Raw genomic sequence first — 20,942 nt, 5'->3', positions numbered from 1 at the left:
AGCAACTTAACTCCACCCTCACCGGAGACAACCACACCTGGGCAACCGACGCAAACGACACCTGGATCTCCAACTGAGCTGACGAGCTTGCCCAATACGCAAGCCCGACAGGCAACGCCCCAGAAAAGCCGCCTGGTTCACCACCGCTCTCCAAGAAGCCAGACGCACCTGCAGAAGCCTGGAGAAGAACTGGAGAAACACCAAGACAACCAAAAACCACACCCCCAACAAGGACGCCATGACAGACTACCACAATCAGATCAGAGCCACCAAGAGGAACTTCATCCACAACAAAATCCTGGCCAACTCCACCAACTCCAAGGAACTTTTCAGTATCATTAAAGAATTCACTAACCCCCACGCAGCAAAGCCACAGACATCACACCATCCCAAGACCTCTGCGACAAGCTTGGAACCTATTTCCACCTCAAGATCAAAAACCTCTATGACAACTTCATTGACCATCTACCAGGCACCACAAACGGCCCGCCCCCATAAACACCAGCTAGCCCACCATGTATAACTGTAAACCGATCACGGCCGAAGACACCGCCTCAACCATGAAAAGCATCCACTAGGGGGCCCCTACCGCCCCCTGCCCCCTCACATCTACCACAGAGCCGCGCCCTCCATCGCACCTGAACTACAACGCACCATCAACACCACCTTCAAAACAGGCACCTTCCCAGACAACTGGAAGTGTGCAAAAGTCAGACCCCTACTCAAGAAGCCCACAGCTGACCCAACCGACCTCAAGAACTATTGGCCCATCTCGCTCCTCCCCTTCGCAGCCAAAGTTGCAGAGAAAACAGTCAACAGGAAACTGACACGATTCATTGAACCCTGTCCTCGACCCGTCCCAATCTGGATTCCGAAGTAACCACAGCACAGAGACTGCCCTACTCCCCGCCACAGACAACATCCGTACCCTCTTGGATCAAGGCCACTCCGCAGCTCTCATCCTACTCGACCTATTGGCGGCATTCAACACCGTCTCCCACCGAATACTAGTCACCAGACTACACAACGCAGGCATAAAAGGAACAGCCCTGGACTAGATCTAATCATTCCTTACTGGAAGAAGCCAAAGGATCAGACTCCCACCCTTCCGCTCCGACCCCACAAAAATCACCTGCGGAATCCAACAAGGTTCATCGCTAAGCCCCACCCTCTTCAATATCTACATGGCCCCCCTCGCAGCCATCATCCGACAACACGGCCTCATACTTGATTCTGTTACTCGTCCTGACACCACCAGTAGGACATCATAGGGGTGCCTCACACTTTCTCTTGTGACGTACATGTGGCGAGCATAGTAATTTGGCCTGCCGTCTTAGTACTTGTTTAGACTGCTGGAGGGCATTCTTGCTCCATTTCTGTGAATCATTCTCAGATTAAGTTTTTTTCATTGTTGTATGGTCCGCCGTCTTCTCACGCTAGAAGCCCTCACCCAGGTTCTGTCACACCTGGACTATGCCAACTCTCTATAACTGGGCAGGCCTCTCTTTCTGCTAAAACGGCTGCAGATGTTCCAGAACCACGCAGTCAGGCTGATTCTAAGACAACCCAGTGTAGTTTCTAAGGAAACTACACTGGCTCCCCATGTCTCAACTTTGCACCTTCAAAACGGGATGTCTGATCTTTAAATCCCTGCACGGCAAAAGCCCAAAATTCATAAACAACCTGATACTCAGGCATACCCCTGCCCGCAACCTACGCTCAGCTCACCTCTCACTTCTCCACACCCCCTCATTCAGACGGAAGCGCACAGGAGGTTGCAGATTCGCCACTCTCGCTCCCAGACTCTGGAACTCCCTCTCCTTGGAGATCCACGCTTGTTCGGATCTCATGAAATTCAGAAGAGCCCTTAAAACCTGGCTTTATGAGCAAGCCTACAACTGATGTTCTTTCGGGTAACGTACTCTGCCTTCTCTCCTACAGCGCCATGAAACCAACCGCTGTAAGTGCGCTCTATAAATCATTCTTAACATTACATTATAGATGGAAACACAATACAAGACCGAAACGTCGACAACTCCACCCATTTTTATGTCTTCAATAACTTTCTGAAAATGTTCATTGTTTATTCAATTATGTTCTCACTGGAAAATATTTGAAATGGGTTATAACGAAAGTGTTCACGAGAAAACAGTTGCTGTAAAAATAAAATAACTCAGTCACTTTTGTATTTATTTGATTTATATTTTGTACCCTTATTTATAAACTGATTTTTCTACAAACATTTGTATCTCTAAAGTATTTACCCGATTTTGATTTTCTTTGTTGATACACTCGCTTTGAATGAATATAATTGATTTTGTTAGTTTGTTTATTTTAAGCCACTAACTAGGGCTTTACAGATACAATTCTTTGAATCAACAAGACGTTCTGTGTTATATATAATGACTCTTAGAAAGTTGGCATGTTCCTTACTTTAGCCATTTGGTGCCTGCTGCCTGTCTCTGATCATATGACTGGGTGCAGTTGGCAGCTGGGCTTTGTGTATTCCTCCTAGGCAGCCACACACAATGGGTGCTTAGGTGTGTCTCAATGGACAATTTCAGGCAGGATAGGAGGAAAGAGCTAGGCACAGCCTCCCTTACATCTAAATAGACTGTGTCCTATCCACATACAAAGGGCTGCACACCCCCCTGTAGTGAGTCAGGGCAGGATATCTGGGCATTTCAAAAGCATGTCTTTAAAGTCTCCTTCACTTCAAAGGTACTACTGGTTATGAGCACTGGACCTCAGGCATGACCACTTCAGTGCACGTCTGGACCAGTGAGAACTCTGCCAGCAAGGACAGCTGTGCTGCTGAAGGATTGCCACTCTGCTGGGCTATGGCTTTCCTGGAGTCCTGCCTTGCTGTGCTACCCTGCTGCCTGCTGTTTCCCTGCGTGGGTGAGAGGGACTTGACCTCCATCACTTGAACCCATAGTGACTCCAAGGGCTAGCTATCTGGCCTCCTGGTGTGAAGTCTAAGGGACATAAAAGACTTCCAATTAGAGCAGGCAACACAATAGACTTGGATGTTGTCACAGGAAACCAGAATGGAATCCACAAAACAAGAAATAATGGCAGGCACATTACTGGACATTTGGAGGTGGCCAGTTCTAGTCCTTCTTAGGTTACTCTATATGATAGACTTCATAGGACTTTACAGTTTTCAGAATGCCTTTCTCACCTGCTTATCTGCAGATATGTTCACAAACAATACAAAAGAGAAACTCCTCTGCATTTCCCCACTCTAAAAACCTGGGTGAAGGCGCCCTCAGACAAATTTGGTCATAACCCTGTAAAGCTTACACCTGCATCTACAAGTCACAGGTTGTCTGCTATTCACTTTCACATTTCATTTACTGACCAACTTATCTTTGTAAAATTATTGTCTGCCCATGCACTAGGGTCTCCAAGATTACACATGCCTAATGATATTATGTCCTCAAAATGATTATCTTAAGCAGCTAAGAAAAACACGGTCTAGAAGCATCATTGGTTGTTCTATCCTCTGTTAATAACACAGTTTCTAGAAAGATCCATACACAAGGTGGCATCTTTACACCTTCTAGCTCACATCTCCAAACATGAGTTCCTGAACAGCTTGTAATCTGTATTATGCCCTAAATGTAGCACGGAGACAGCAATCCTATAAATCCTCTTTGACATCCTACGAACATTTCAAAAGGTTGATGTATGTCTGCTACGGCTGTTTGACTTGTCTGGCGCACTCCATTCAAATGTCCTCACACTCTCCATCAGGAAGGGAAAGAAGAAGGCTTGACATTGTTTTGTCATTCCCATTGCCAATATCCATTTGTAAAAATAGGCTTGTTCAGATCACACCACCTTTCACTGAGTTTTGGAGTATCACGTGGTTTTACACTTTCTCCCTAACTATGCAATCTGGGTACGTTCATTCTTCTTAAAACTGATCTTGACAGAAATAGAATTCATCCCCCTCTCCAGACCTTTGAACTTCCATTCCAAAAATAGCCAGAGAAGCTATCAAATCTGTGCATTTCCCCAACACTGGTTCCCTATGCAAAACTACTCAGCGTCATCACTGATCAGCAGATAACAAACCCCCCCCCCCCCGCCCCTGACCAAACAGCGCCAAACTGACAAAAACGGTTTAATTTTCAATGATTTCTTCTTGGAAAATGTCAACCCCACTGACTTCAAAGCAACTGCACAAGCCCAAGTCTAATTATGCGCTGCCAGTGGCAATTCTGTAGATGACCTACCACTGTCTGCTCTACCTTCTTTCAGCTATTTTATCAGCAACTCGTCCGGCCAAAGTAGCAAAGAAACTGAAGCCAGATTCAACTTCAATATGGGGTGCATTACCGCAAAGCTCTGCATCTGCATAGCTATCTGAAAAACAAACTCCATATCAGGGTTTAAGAAACAACGCCAGATGGGGCGTGGCCAACAGCATGGCCGGGTGAGACATGTCTCTGAGAAGCTCCCGATGTCCTGCTTTAAATCCACCATAAAACGAATTCCAAACTTCATAAAAAACTGCAAATAGAATACTGGAACTGTCGCTGTACCTGCGGAGCTGGGTGAACGCTAAATTCAGTTGGAGGTGAGCAGATAGCTGCCGCGTAAGAGTTGGTGGCCGAATCCCTTCCCCCAAGATGGCGGCCGGACGAGTCCTTGCGGATCGAGAGTGATTCTTCCCCGGAAAAGGAGCCTGTGCCAAGTGGTGCGCCCACCTACTTGAGGCTCGCAGGGTAAGGACTGCCGGCGGTGGCGAGGCCCCCCGCCCCCCTCCCGGTGGAGTCTAGCCAGGAGTGGTCTGTGGTTTCGGGAGCCGAGAGGACGCCCAGCTTTAAACCGGCACCTGACCTGAGCCCCGCACCGGGCCGGGCGGAGACTCCAGGGGGCCGCTGCGGAGGAGTTGGTCGGGCCCCGAGGACCGGGGGTGACGGAGGAGGGGGGACGCCGGGTAGACGCTACCGGTGAAGCCCATCTCGACCGGAGAGGTGCCGCGGCCTGGTGCGCTAGGAGCTGTCGCCGTGGGGTGCGGCGCAGACCGGGAGGGGCTTTGCCGAGGACCGGGCAGCCGAAAACAGAGAGCTGCGATTTTAGAAGACTCGCTGAACGCCGGCATATGGCGGTGAGTGCCCGGCGGCCGACGCCCAGACACGGACTGAATGCCTGGCTGCAATCCCCGCACGCCGCCACTGAGACCCACGGCCTGGGGCTGCACTGACCACACGGGGCGACCTGGCTGTGGGCACGCTTGAGTAGACTCCCCCCGACACGAGGGCCCCGCTGCACTCCATTTCGAGATTCGCACCGCGGCAGTGGTCGTGCGCTTGGAGCCCCAGCCCTCCCTGCCTTCACTGCTCCCTCGCCCTCCCCCGGCGCGATCCGAAGACCAGATGGAAATCCAACTGTACAGGGAGCACCACTGGGGATGAATTGAGTGGTGACAGCCGTATAAGCTGACTGAGAGCCCCCACCAACGCCTACCAGGAGAGTGTGAATGACCATTGACCCCGCAGGGTGTGCACCACTGACACCGTACTGACTGAGGTTCTCGGTGGACTTCCTAGTTAATACAAACTTAGGCTGCGCTCCTGCTCTCGACAGAGAGCCCTGACGCCTGGTGTGACCCGACCGCATACCGCGGCCTAAACAAACGAGACCCACGATTCCCGCCGCGGTTCCTCAGCCTCTCCACCCACACTTGCTCCTCCGCGGAAGCCCCCCAGGCTAGAACAGATAAAAGAGAACCCTTCAAAGTACTACTATTCAGAGTTGGGAGGCGACATGGGGAAAAGAGATCCGGTAGCAAGATCTGCGCGACAGGAAACCATCGAAAACTACGCCACAACTTGGGCACAGAGGGAGGCGATCCCGCCGGCGCTGGCCGCGCGCACCGACACCGCCATGCTGCTGGAGGCGATCCAAGCCTCTAGGACGGACATACAGGACTCCAGAGCAGCACTGGAAGTCAAAATAGGCGAGGTGGGCTCAGAGGTCCTACTGCTGCGCCAAGACTTTCGGAACCTAAAGGAGAGGGTGACGACGGCGGAGACCCGTATTGGTGAAGCAGAGGACTCCCTCTCCACCCTCCGAAAAGACATGGCGGAACTCCAAGCATCAGACAGGCAACTGCTATGGAGGGTGGATGATGCGGAAAACAGGGCGAGATGCCACAACCTTCGCTTCGTGGGCTTTAGAGAAGGAATCGAGGGGACGAATGTGGCAACCTATTTACACTCCTTGCTTACGACAACCTTCCCGCAGGCCACATTCTCGAACTGTTTCGTCATAGAAAGGGCACACAGGGCTCTGCTGGTGAAGCCGCCGGAGGGAGCGTGACCGATCATCGCACGTTTTCTTAATTTTGCAGACAGAGACCTCATATTGAGAGAAGCCAGAAAGAAGGGTGAAATTCTACTGGATAACACGAACATCATGATCTTCCCAGATTACAGCCAAGAGGTACAGAAACAAAGACGCTCTTATGACTCAGTGAAAGCAAAATTACGCGATCTACACATATCATACATGCTGCTCTTCCCGGCGAAATTGAAAGTAATTTTCAAAGGCAAGACGCACTTCTTCAATCGACCGGAGGAGGCTTGGCACTGGCTAGAAGAACGCCCGCTCTTGCGCGAGGCAGAAGAAGAGGGACGCAGGATACGATCTGAAATGGCAGCCGCCAGTTTCCGGAGAAGCCCTCCTAAGACCCAAAGGTCCCAGGTGCCGAGGCCCAGAAGGCATTCGCACACGTCCCCGTACCCTGATCCCTCCGGGTCGGGACGTGGGGGGCTGAATCTAACAACGCCTGCAGAGAAAACGGCAGCACCGGGATCCAGGTTCAGTTGCCTGGTGAACCACACTGGATCGGAGGCGGACGACGACATGGGTGGCCGTATATCGGATGGAGAAGAAGGAGTAGTTTCTGTCCTGTAACTCCAGTTCTGTAGTAGGGGTATCTCTGTTATAGTCATAATCTAGTGAATAGTCCCGCTCATGTGCGTGGACCCCGGCAATCAAAAATAATCTCTTAAGCTGTCAGAAAACTGCAGAACTGCAAAGACTCTTAAGAGATAATTTAAAGACAAATAATGCAGCCTATATCCACAGGCTACACTGTCCAGTACTTCAACTAGAAATTCCACCAAAACACACACACACAACAGCACAGTCTGCCCAGTTTCTTCCATAGAGAAAATTGCCTCTACCAGTAAAATCCTCTGGAATGATAGAGAGAAAGGTATGGACAGACAAGCCCCATAGGCTGCCATTATGTGGCTTAAATAGGATACTGTGCCTTTAAGAGAACCTTCCAGAACTTTCTCCCAGTATCCCAGAATGCATAGCAGGTCCCACTTACTTTCAGTTCTTTTTGAAGGCGTAAAACGCCAGACCTGTAGCATTTCTACATGAATATCTCTCCACCGGGGAGGAGGCCGGGCGCTTATGACTATAACAGAGATACCCCTACTACAGAACTGGAGTTACAGGACAGAAACTACTCCTTCTGTAGTAGGGGATCTCTGTGTATAGTCATAATCTAGTGAATATAATGGCAAGCCCATCCCCACACCAAAGCGGCGGTGGAGAAAAAAGAATTAACCACTTATTGTGCGAACAGATTTCGCAGCGAAGCCTGCCCAACCTGAGCGTCTGCCCTGGCATCAGTGTCCAGGCAGTAATGCTTAGCAAAGGTATGAACCGACTTCCAAGTGGCCACCTTGCAGATTTCTGCAATCTGAACATTACGGAGCAAGGCTGTCGTGGCAGCCCTGCCCCTGGTGAAATGAGCCTTAGGTTTACCCCCTAAGGTCTTATTAGCTTTTTGGTAACACAACTGTATGCAGGACACAATCCACCTAGAGATGGACTGCTTAGAGGTCGCAAGACACGTCCTGACTGATCCATAATTGATAAACAATTGGTCTGACCTACGAATATCTTTGGTTTTATCCAGATAGAATTTTAACACCCTCCTGACATCCAGGGAATGTAAAGACCTTTCCGCTGGAGATGAAGGATTCTGAAAAAACGTAGGCAAAGTTATGGTCTGGTTGACATGAAAATCAGAAATAACCTTGGGAAGAAATTTAGGGTGAGTACGCATAACAACCTTAGCAGCATGAAATACAGTATAAGGTTCTTGGCAACACAACGCCTGAATTTCACTCACCCTGCGGGTCGATGTAATGGCCACGAGGAACGCCGCCTTCCAGGACAGGTGCTGCAACGAAGCCTTATGAATAGGTTCAAAAGGCTCCTTCATCAACCTGGACAGCACCACATTCAATTCCCATGAAGGCGAAGGAAGCCTGACAGGAGGGAATACTTTCTTCAAGCCTTCCAGAAAATCTTTGATCACAGGGATCTGGAAGAAGGAAGTCTGTGAAGGGCATTTCCTGTAGGCAGTCAATGCAGCAAGATGGACCTTAATGGAATGAACATTAAGACCAGACTGCGCCAAATGTAGAAGGTAAGGAAGGATGACATCCTCCTTGCACGTCGTCGGGTCAAAGTTCTTAGACTTGCACCAGATACAGAACCTCTTCCACTTGTAAGCATAGGAAGTTCGAGTGGAAGGTCGCTTAGACTCCTTCAGAATGTCCATGCAATCTTCGGGCAGATTCAAATGGCCATATTGCACTATCTCAGGAGCCATGCCGCCAAACTCAAAGACGAGAGGTTGGGGTGTAACATCTGTCCCCCGAACTTCGTGAGAAGGTCCGGCCTGCACGGCAGCCGTATGTGCGGAAGGAGAGACCGGTGAAGCAGGTCCGTGAACCACCTCTGCCTGGGCCATTCCGGAGCAATAAGGATCATCCGCGCCCTGGACCGGGCCAGCTTGATGAGCACTGCCGGAATCAGGGGAATGGGTGGAAAAGCGTACAGAAAGCTGTTCGACCAGTCGATCCATAGCGCGTTCCCCAGCGTCCCCCGCTGGTAGTACCTGGAGGTGAAGTCTCGGCATTTGCTGTTTTCTGCGGTGGCGAACAGATCTACGTCTGGAGTTCCCCACCTTGCGAAGACTTCTCCTAATACTTCGTAGTTTATGACCCATTCGTGGTTTTCCTGAATCAGTCTGCTCAGTGCGTCCGCCTGAACATTCTGCACACCTGGCAGATGGGTAGCCATTATCGTCAGTCCTCTGGCCAGAAGCCAGCGCCAGATCGCCTGCGCCTCCTGTGACAGGGTGCGCGATCTCGATCCCCCTGCTTGTTGAGGTAATACATCGTGGTTGGTCGTATTGTCCGTTTGCACAAGCAGAGAGTTGGTCTGGAAGGACGGATGAAAGGCCTTCAGCGCCAAGTGAACAGCTCTGAGTTCAGGGAAATTGATGTGGTACGTGGACTCCGTCGGGGACCACGTCCCTTGAATTTGCAGATCTCCGGAGTGTGCCCCCCAACCCAGGAGGGAAGCATCCGTCACGATAGTCTGTGTGAGAATGTCCTTGTGGAAGGGAACCCCTCTCAGGAGATTCTCCGCCGAACACCACCACTTCAGAGACTGAAGAGCATACAGAGACAGTCGTATCCTGTCGTCCCAGGATCCTTTCCTCTGATCCCACTGGTCCTCCAAGCACTCCTGCAACGGTCTCATGTGCAGTCGTGCGTGTGGCGTTAGGAAGATACAAGAGGCCATCGATCCCAGTAGAGAAGACACCGACCTCACTGTTGTGGATGGAGTGGTCATAAGAGCCTGAGCCTTCCGAAGGAGTGATAACCGTCGCTCCTCCGAAGGAGACACGCTTGCTGACAGCGTATTGATGGAGGCTCCCAAGTACTATATGCACTGGACTGGAGTCGGGACAGACTTGGACATGTTGATGTGCAACCCCAACTTGTTCAATAGAACGCACGTCTTCTGGAAATCCGCTTGAGCTTCCGAGAAGGAGGAGGCCTTGATCAACCAATCGTCCAGGTACGGGTAGACGAACACCTTGTTCTTTCTCAGGTGCACTGCCACCACCGCCATGCACTTCGGGAATGTTCTCGGCGCGGACTTCAGACCCAATGGGAGTACTGTGTATTGATAGTGATTGGCGCCGACTTGGAACCGCAGGAACTTCCTGTGTTTGTGTGCAATGGGCACATGGAAGTACGCATCCTGTAGGTCTATGGCACACAGCCAGTCCCCTTGCTGCAACTGAGGATAGATCTGATGCAACGACAGCATGCGAAACTTTTCCCTGCGAATCCACTTGTTTGCCTGCCGCAAGTCCAGAATGGGCCTGAACTCGTTTTTGTCCTTCTTGCGGACCAGGAAGAACCTGGAGTACAGACCTCTTCCTCTTTGAGACAGAGGTACGTCTCTATCGCCCTTTTCCTTAACAGGATATCTGCCTCCGCTTGGAGCTCGCGCAGTTGATACTGTTAGCTGACCGGAGGAATTGATGGAGGGGGGCTGGTGAACCGAAGACTGTATCCATTGCAAACAATATTCAGCACCCACTTGTCCTGAGTAATTTTTCTCCACTCTGCCAGAAAAAATTGAATGCTTCCCCCCACCGGAGTGGGTAACGGATGTAGGGGAAGTAAGCGCTCAGGGCCTAGACCCAGCCGGGCCTTTAGTCGCTGTTGCCGACTGGTGGCCTCCTCTGCCCCTCTGGCGCTTTTGGAACGGTCTTCTGAACTGCTGCTGTTGTTGCTGCTGCTGTTGTTGTCCTGACGACTGGCCACGCCCTCTGCCCTGTCCACCAAACCGTCTCTGGAACGGGCGGTACGACTTCTTACTCTCCTTGGGTTTTTCCAAACCCACAGCCGTGAGCGTCTCAGCCTCCGCCTTCATGCGGGCCATTTCGTCATCCGCATGTTTCCCAAATAGGGTTTCGCCAGAGAATGGGAGGTTGGCAAGCCTTTGTTGTGCGTCAGGTTTTAATGACGTAAGGCGGAGCCAGGCGTGTCTTCGCTGGTTAATCCCATGGCAGAAACCATGTGCCGCCAGCAGGGAGGAATCAGCAGCGGCGCTGATAACCTGATTCGCCACCAACATCCCCTCGCTCAGAACTTCCTGGAAATCCTCTCTCTTCTCACGCGGCAAATGTTCCACAAACTGCTGGAGGGATTCCCAGAGCACTCGATCATATCGTCCCAACAGGGCCGTGGCACTCGCCGCCTTTATAGAAGTTGTCGAAGTCCCACAAACCTTTCTTCCAGAAGAATCCAGCCACCTGGATCTTTATCTGGCGGAACTGTGGACGATGGAGTGGTGGCATGCTGTTTGCGCGCTGCCGTCACAATCACAGAATCCGGAGGAGGTTCCATCCTCAGGAAGGCTGGATCCGAGTCGAGAGCCCGGTATTTTTTCTGTAGCCTCGAGGGAGTCACCGCTGGGGTGAGGAAAAGGTCCATGGCCGGTTCTTCCAGGCCCGGCACCAGTGGTAGCAATGGTCGGGATAGATGTTTCTGGTGCAGCGTCTCAAAGATCACCGACGTCTTGGGCTTGGGCACCGTCAACGAGATGCCCAGCTTCGCTGCATCCCTCAAAAGAACTTCCTGAAAGGACACCAGATCATCAATCGGTGAAACCCTTGTCTCTTGTGATTCCGACAACGTCGGAGAATAGTCCCTGGTCCCCGAGGACCTCGTCTGGCAACGAGACCTGTGCATCCGGTGGCGTCGTCTCGACCGTGTGGAAGACTGGTGGCGCGATCTTTCCCTCCTCCTGGAACGGGAGCGCGATCTCCCAGAACGTGGACGCTCTGTAGGTTTCCGTGGAGGCGTCTTCCGTGGTTTATCCTGGGTTCTAGGTCTTGGAGTCCCCTTCGGAGGTGTAGGTAGCCTAGGTAGGAACGTCGACCGCGGCGGACGGACCGGAGGAATCTCCGACCGAGGCCTAGGCCCATGCGGTGGAAGCGGTGGCGGTGGATGCCCCGTTGGTGGCAGAGGAGGTAGTGGGGGTTTAATGGGCGGATCCTCCTTAGGTAGAGGAGGAGGCGATTTAGGCCGAGGCGGTGTATAAACCACCGAGTACACTGAGCCCGGTGACTTCTTCGGAGGAGGGGACTGCGAACCAGCCCCTCCAGAACGTGAGCGCCGCCTCCGGCGTCCTTCACCAGACCCCGCCTGACTTCTGGCGCCAGAACTCCTTCTGCACCGTTTTGGGGAGGTAGAACGGCTCCCAGACGCCGATCTCTTCCTCCTCGACGTCGAGCGTCGTTTTTCTGGCGTCGAACGTCGACCCCGTGACTCAGGCGTCGAACGCCGTCTCCTCGACGTCGAGTGTTCTTCTTCGACGCCGAGCGCCGCCACCTCGACGACGAGCGGTCAGCTCTCGACAACGAACGTCGACTGTCCCTCGTAGACCGCTTCCTCGCAGTCCTCGACATCGAGGATCCCCTCGACGCCGAACGTCCACTCGACGGCGAGCGCCGATGCCTACTGGTCCTCCTTCGACGTCGATGGCTCGACGCCGCCGCCGCCAACGGCGACAACGATGCCGTCGAAGGTGACTTCGACGGTGGCCTGCCCAGGCCTTTCGACGTCGACTTTCCACGCTGTCTCGACCCAGAGCCCCGGGGAGATGGGGAACACACCTTCGTCATCCCTCTCGACGTCGTCGTCGATGCAATCGACGTCGTCGTCGATGCAATCGACGTCGACGGAGACTGGGATCGTTTGCTGGTCTTCCTGCCTCTGGGGAGCCCCCCAGAGGCCTCAGCAGGGGCAGAGGGAGCCTTCCCAGCCTGCCCAGACCCACCTGCAGCCTGCAGTCGTCTCTCCTCTAGGCCTTGGAGCCTAATCTTCAGCCTTTCCCTCAGGGTCCTTGTTGAAAAGGTCTGACAAATGACACAGCCTTCAGGAACATGTTCTTCAGGGAGGCAGAGAATGCAGACGTCGTGTGAATCCGACTTGGCCTTCTTCCTTCCACATGCAGGGCACTTGTCAAACAGAGCAGGCATTTTAGAGCCCTAAAAGCCTGAACAAACACCCAGGAATCAAGATAAACACCAAGTATTAACAACAGAAAAACACTTTTAAGTCAAAAAGTGCACAAAATCCAATAAACCCTTGAAAAAGGGGGAGCTCAATGCACCAGGTTCCTGTTAGCAGGAGCCGGAAAAAAGAACTGAAAGTGAGTGGGACCTGCTATGCATTCTGGGATACTGGGAGAAAGTTCTGGAAGGTTCTCTTAAAGGCACAGTATCCTATTTAAGCCACATAATGGCAGCCTATGGGGCTTGTCTGTCCATACCTTTCTCTCTATCATTCCAGAGGATTTTACTGGTAGAGGCAAGTTTCTCTATGGAAGAAACTGGGCAGACTGTGCTGTTGTGTGTGTGTGTTTTGGTGGAATTTCTAGTTGAAGTACTGGACAGAGTAGCCTGTGGATATAGGCTGCATTATTTGTCTTTAAATTATCTCTTAAGTGTCTTTGCAGTTCTGCAGTTTTCTGACAGCTTAAGAGATTATTTTTGATTGCCGAGGTCCACGCACATGAGCGGGACTATTCACTAGATTATGACTATACACAGAGATCCCCTACTACAGAACTGACGGAACAATCCTTACATCCTCTAGTCACAGCAATCTGAGAACTGGAACAGGGAGCGTCCGGTACGCCAGAGGAACCGGACATTGAGACACAAGACTCACAATCCTGTTAAAGAATGGAACTGATATCCGGACCAGCAGCACATCGCTATGGGGGCACGCAAGTTACAACCGCTTACCCCCTTTGCTTAGACTCGTCCTACTACTGTTGGCTTCTTGGGTTCTTCTATCTGTTTGCTCTATACGGGGAGCTCTGTGCTTTCACTCACTTGATAGTCAAGACACGGAGAGCTCCCTGGGCTGTTCAGATAGAGCCTTAAGGATAGCTTAGTTGGGGTTCTTTATTGGGAGGGCGACAAACCTTCACCTCCTGAAAGTCCAGTAGGTTACCTGTTATACTGATGGAACGGAAGGGGGGAAAGGTGGGGAGGGGGCGGGGGGGTTGAGGGTTGTTGCACAGTTCAGTTGGGGAGGGTGGGTTGGGGAGAGGGGGAAGCAGTCAGAATAATGCAGTCTTGTGCCTCAGTGCTCCACACTATGCATCTACACCAATGACCGACCACATCTCGAATGGCGAGTGATGTAGCTGCGTCACTGGCGATAGGGGGGTTAGTGTCCTGTCGTGGAATGTGAATGGGCTGGGTTCTAAAATTAAAAGAGGTCTAGTGAACTCCTACCTTAAAAGACTAGATCCGGATATAACCCTCCTGCAGGAAACCCATCTCAAGGGAACTCACTGTGCCTTCATAGCCAGGGGTCGCCACAAAGTTCTGGCTCATGCGGGCTACACGACTGATTCGAGAGGGGTAGCTGTCATTATAAAGAAAACGACCCCATTCTGTACTACACGGACCTGGATAAATCCTTTGGTGACTTATGTTGGGGTCCAGGGGACATGGAATAGACGCACATACACGATCATTTCAGTATATGCACCACCCAAGTTGCAGGCAAATACGCTCAAGACTCTTGCTCACATACTCCTGGAAACGGCTGACACCATTCAAATCTTAGGAGGAGATTTCAACGACGTAATGGACATAGGGCAGGACCGATCAGCGACAGCGGCTAGGGGAGGGAATCAGACCACCCTATCCCAACAGAATGCCAATATAGGGCTCACGGATGTCTGGAGATGGTTGCACCCCACTCAGACGGCCTACTCATACTATTCAGGAGCACATAAGGTATTGATTAGACTATATATTTTTGTCTAGACAGTACTTGACAGTGGACGACACTGCAGACTATAATGCGAGGGGCATCTCCGACCATTCCCCACTGTTAGTAAGGGTGGGACGAACTCGGGGTACTGTGGGGACCACCTGGCGCCTTGCAGCCTGGGATCTTCAAAACGCGACTATCCTGAGAGGCCTGAGAGCAGATATAAAGGTCTATGTTGCTGAAAACGAGGGAACAGTAGAGTCGGGGGTCACCTTCTGGGAAGCCCTGAAGCCGGTAATGCAGGATAGAATACAAAGTAGACTGGGGGAGGAAAGAAGAAAACTCCAATCAGAGGTCACTGCACTGGAACAGACTATCCTGGGCCTAGAGAGGGAATACCAGAGTTCGAAAAATGCTGAGACTCTTAGACGATTGATTAATACTCAGAAACAATATAGAGTGACTAATGAGGCTAAAACTCAATCCCTAGCCACCCTCCACCGCTTCTATGACGTGGGGGATAAGTCAGGCAAACTACTAGCGTGGCTAAGTAAAAAGGAGCGCGCAACTAGATGGGTGGATCACATTAGGAATGCAGATGGGATGCTTGTTAGTTCTGATGCACAAATTGCTGAGACATTCGCTACACACTATGAACTCTTCTACGCAGCCAGGGATTTGGGGACATGTGAGGAAGCTCTACAATATATGGCGCAGACGGGCCTGCCCCTGGTGTCTCCTGAGGCCCTTCAGGCGTTGGAGGCTGAAATTACAGTGGATGACATATCGGGAGCCTTAGCCAGATTGAGACCGAGTAAAACACTGGGACCGAACAGTTACCCGGCAGAGTTTTTTAAGCGTACGGCGGACCTTTTGGTTCGCCACTTGAAGGGTCTCTTCGCGTGGGCCTACCAGGAGGGGGGCTCCCCCCAGACCTCACCCTGGTGACAATCGTCCCAATACATAAAGAGGGTAAACCGCGAGAGGATGGTGCGTCCTACCGCCCCATTTGCCTCCTGAACACGGAGGTGAAACTCCTAGCGACTATCTTGCAGCTCCGACTGAGGTCGGTGATCCCAGTACATCTGGACCAAACAGGTTTTCTGCTGGACAGAGCAACTAGACTGAACCTTAGACGTACCCACAATTGGCTGCAGGAAGTGCGGGGAAGAGAAGAACCACACTGGTTTCTCTCCCTTGACGCTGAGAAAGCCTTCGACACGGTTCACTGGCCGTTTCTAAAGGCTGTTTTGCAAAAGTTTGGTTTCGGCCCTAAGTTCCAGAGGTGGGTCCAGCTCCTCTACAATGCACCAAGAGCTAGGGTGAGGGTGAATGGGAGGCTGTCGCGTGAATTCCAGATCCAGAGAGGGACCCGTCAGGGCTGCCCTTTGTCCCCCCTCCTCTTTGCACTCACTATTGAGATACTTGCAGCCAAGATCCGACAAAATACAGGCATCTCCGGTTTTAGGAGAACTGACACGGACCCCGCACAAGAAAAGATATCCCTCTATGCGGATGATATACTCTTGCATATTACAAATCCGGAGACCACTGTCCCGGAGCTATTCCGGGAATTAGAGCAATATGGTGGGCAAGCGGGATACACAATAAATTGGCACAAATCGATCTTGTATGACCCTGGGGGACGAGGCCGCTGGGGGATGCTGCCGGGGCAACTACTGACAACGGTGGAGGGCTTCCAGTGTCTTGGGATATACATCACCCTTGATAAGACACTATCATTCCCAAAAAACTTGGATCGGATTATACTGAACTCCACGGCGGATATGGACCGCTGGAGACAGCTCCCACTTACACTTCTAGGTCGAGCGGCCATGTATAAGATGATTATCCTACCCAAGTATCTATATGCCCTACAGAACTAATACTATCCGCTTCCTGCAATGTTGATAGCCAGAATTCACTCGGATCTGAGGGCTTTTCTCTGGCTGGGTAAGCAACCTAGAGTGGCCCTGACTACTCTCCAGAGACACCAATACAGTGGGGGGATCTCACTCCCTAACCTGGAGGCCTACTACTGGGCAGAACACATGGTACCGATTAACGATTGGCTACATGCCCCGGCAGATCATCCCACTTATGCCCTAGAAAGGCTTAAAATGTCATCGCAGAACTTACTATATTATCTTTATGGGGGTACTAGACGGGAACCGCTCCTGTCAGCGACGGTTATTACGTTACTTGCATGGACTAAGGCCACAAAACGCATGGGATGGGAGAAGAAGCCCACCCGGCAAACACCGATATGGCACTGTCAGTGGTTAACAGAGCTAAATAAACTACGAGGCTTCCGAAGATGGGATGACATAGGTATTTCCACCATAGGGGACGTGATTGCCAAGGGGGAACTGAAATCCTTTTTGGTCCTAAAGACGGAATTTGGGCTTCATCACTCACAGCTCTTTAAATATACGCAGCTGCGACATGCTTGGCAGGCCCAGAATATCCATCTAAGCGACATCCCGGAGCATGCACCTCTGGAGGGACGGCTCCTCCAGGAACGGATCCAGGGGAAGGCGGTCTCTCTCACATATAAAATCTTAACTGACAACATGCTAGGTGATTTGGCGAAGCTTAGACAGACATGGGAAACGGAGGTGGGAGGCATGGATGACCTAGACTGGGACATAGTACTAATGCATCCCCGGGAGGTGGCAATTAAGTCTAGACTACGCCTTATTCAATTTAATGTGCTTCACAGAACCTATTACGATAGGGTGCGACTCCATAGAATGGGGAAAATAGAGGACAAAAAATGCCTTAGATGCCGCCAAGATGATGGAGACTTTTATCACACCATATGGACATGCGACATGATACAAAATTACTGGACACACATCTTCACAGAACTGGGGGAGGTTTTGGGGGTCCCGCTCCAACAGGAACCCAAGCTGGCATTACTGGGTATGACCAATGACGTGGACCTACCGCGTCCACTCCTCGCCTTCCTGGTACTAGCACTAGTGGTAGCGAAAAGAGATATAGCGAAGTACTGGGGGTCACCGGAGTCGCCAGGATTAGAGGAATGGAGAAGAGGGTTGGACCTTTACATGGCAGCCGAGAGAGTGACTTATAAAGCAAGGGGGTGCCCGAAGAAATTCCATAGGGTCTGGACCAAGTGGCGGCACTACCATGGATTGGACGGGGGGGTTATGAGGGAGGGGACTTAAATATCTGGCTGCTCGGTCACAAGAGCACCTCCAGGAAGACTCCGGGTGGGACACAACGAGATAATTGTACTTTGAATCTGTGGACGTTGAACCAGTGTGTTACGTATTGTGACAGAGATTTATAACTTTGGGGTGGGTGGGCGTGGGAGTAGAGGTATATGTACTGCTGATTACATTTTTTTTTAAAAGAAACAACGCCAGAAGCATCCGGCCTTTTTCCAAAAGTCATTAAAACAGAAAAAAATCTAAAACTCTGATTTAGTCCTTGTCATATCAAACTCCTAAAATATGAATCACCTACCTGAAGAGCTCCGACCGAAACTCATAAAATGTCTCCTCTTCAGGATGTACCTAAATAACTATAGGCCTTGTTTAGAATTTGGCGAATGTGGGACATCTGCCCAAAAATGGTGGATGCCCTATCTGCCCCACACGCAGAGTGCATAGAGGCCCTATACACTGTGAATAGGGCAGACGGGACATTTGCTTCTTTTTTGACAGATGCTCTGCATCCATCAAATTCTAAATACGGCATTAGGAATGTACATGTCTGTATTAATGTTTATCCTAATGCTGGTTGATTTTTTCGTGTTAAATGGTCACTTGTGAAGTGATCTTGCTGCCAATGCATCTAGATCCACGTTATAAAATATAATGAATAAACACATCAACAAATTATCACTATCCTTATATTGGAGGGAATTCCATTGCATAATTCTTAATCGGTGGTCATCCCACTTCCTTTACTAATTACAAGATTGTTTGTTACCACTACACTCTACATAAGGTCCCAGGGGCCTCATTTATGAAAAGTGACGCATCGCTGCGTGAAAACAGCGATGCGTCACTTTTCACTGCGCTCTCCCTGTGACATGATTGATGCGTCATATTTATAATATGACGCATCATGTCGCAAGGAGTTACAGATACGTCAGTATTTCTGACGTATCTGTAGGCGCAAAAGTGGCGCATTGCTGGAGTGTGTCACAAAAGTGACGCAACTCCAGCAATGCTTCCTTTCACATGGGGAAAGCCCCATGTGAAAGGGCTTGCGTCAGTCTTACGCCTGCTGTGAGGCAGGCGCAAGATTTTGACGCAACAGCATCCTAAAAGTGACGCAGTGAAATCTCATAGATTTCACTGCGTCACTATTACGAGGCTTTTTGCGGGTGAATGCCCCCTCTGCATACATTATACCTGACGCAGGTATAATGTAGCGCAGGGGTTTACAAAGTGACGCATCTGCTTAGATGCGTCACTTTGTAAATAGCGCGCATCAGGAGGCATGTTTTACGCCGCCGATGCGTCACAAAAAGTGACGCATCGGAAGCGCAAAACTCACGCAAGGCCTCATAAATGAGGCCCCAGGTGTATTCACCATGTATGAACAGCTTCCATTGCATTATACATGCACACACTTCTTATCTCTCTTCGATAAGCAAACCACTGTTCCTTCGAACTATTCATGCTACACACAAAAATAATTAAAATAAAGATGGTAGTTCACTCTGTGGTGGTATATATATATATATAAACCACAGAAGTATCAAAGGATTTCATCTTACATTTCACAACTTTAAATTCACCTACTGACTCGCTTGTGCTCGTATAGAAGTGTGGTTTATGTTCTCAGATAAATGCCCCGAAAATATCAGTGGTCTGCTTAGAAAAGCCGTCAGTGGTAGTATGTCTCCTTGAAGTTATTTCACATAATGTTAAAGAAGACTATGTCCCATGCAAATTGCACATAAATAACTCTTTTTGTCTTTTTAAGATGGAAGTTTACCCTCAAATAATGTTGCTCTCGGCTTGTGTAGAGGACATGTTTATGCTTGCATGCTACACTTTGCCTACACTTTGCCTGGTCTTGGGCACATCTTAGAGTGTGGAAGTATGCACTCTGCTGCATCTGAGATATTGGCTAATAAATTGCAGCATTTGTGGATATCAATGAACTTTTCTATAATGCTGGTGCAATGCTATAACTTAACATATTATAATTTTACTTTTGTCTTCAAATTTTCTGAGATTTTTACAGATGTAATTTCTGTAGTAATTAGTTTCCCAGGAATTCGCTTATAGTTCCCCCTGCAGGCGTTGCCCAGCAACTTGCTCATAATATTTAGACTCAACTACAAATTAAGGAAGATCTAACAGATGTGTTCAAGTGTAAAGTATGTGTCTTAACGTTCTCAAGGAAAGAAAACGAAATAGTTTACAAATATGTTGTACAACTAGTCTAGTCAGTCCTTACACATTTTATGTAAATTAAGCTGCTTGATCAATGATATAGGACATATTTAATTAATGTCTCAGACAAGCCATCCATGGTGCTGCGCATCTATACAGTATTTTAATGCTTGAGAGTGGCCGGAGATGACAATATTGAGTGACACTGGTAAGACACTACTTGCACCTGCTTGGAAGTGCAGTATTTCCAGCCACCATGAAACAACCTTAAAATTCCACGGGTTTGCAAAATCCACTTCACTACATTAGGTCTACGGCGACCATGCGAAAAGGGTTTTGCAGACTCTGGGGCCAGGTGTGGGGCATTACCAGAGCCCATGCACTGTGCCCTCAGTCTGCTGTGGACATCTTTAGGTTTTCCACTGCAGGCACACGTCATGGCCAGCTCCTGGTTGAACTGCCTAAGACCCAGCTTGAGAGGTATACGGGCTAGCCCTACTCTTTTATATGGAATAATGGCAGGTTATGCTTTTTTGATTTCTTGCAATCCCACCAAAAAGGGACACTTTGGAGAGAAGAAAAGACAAAAAACACCTCCCTAGACTCAAAAGGATCAACAGGATATTTTTACAGAGTGAAACCTGCAATTACCTTCCACTGTGCTATAAGCCAGCAAGAAATCAGCTTCAACTGGAATCTTGTTTTTAGGACTGGTGCCTTCATCGTCTGAGTCACTGCCAGATGCAGCATCAGCTTCTAACCCTGTATCCAAATGTTTTCCTCTGCAAGCCTGGCCAATTAAAAAACCAAAAAGGACAATCTTAATTGAGAGAAACATAATCAATAGGGTGGATAATGAAGAAAAATCATGCTACTTAGCTAAAGAAAAGGTTACTTACCTTCTGTAACG

At 49.9% G+C, this 20,942-nt stretch overlaps 1 protein-coding gene across 3 annotated transcripts in view; it reads right to left on the bottom strand.

Annotated features, from left to right (window-relative positions):
- The window catches only part of LOC144755184 (caspase-7-like), a 236,097-nt gene that overhangs the window by 55,110 nt on the left and 160,045 nt on the right, over positions 1-20,942 (bottom strand). For all 3 annotated transcript variants that reach the window (XM_078643844.1, XM_078643842.1, XM_078643843.1), the window contains one exon: positions 20,684-20,822. In XM_078643844.1, the coding sequence (XP_078499970.1) occupies positions 20,684-20,822 (139 nt within the window). The remainder of the gene's footprint in view (positions 1-20,683; positions 20,823-20,942) is intronic.

Source organism: Lissotriton helveticus, chromosome 5_1 (assembly GCF_964261635.1).
Source record: "Lissotriton helveticus chromosome 5_1, aLisHel1.1, whole genome shotgun sequence".
NCBI lineage: Eukaryota > Metazoa > Chordata > Amphibia > Caudata > Salamandridae > Lissotriton > Lissotriton helveticus.
This window is presented reverse-complemented; position numbering and strand designations above follow the sequence as displayed.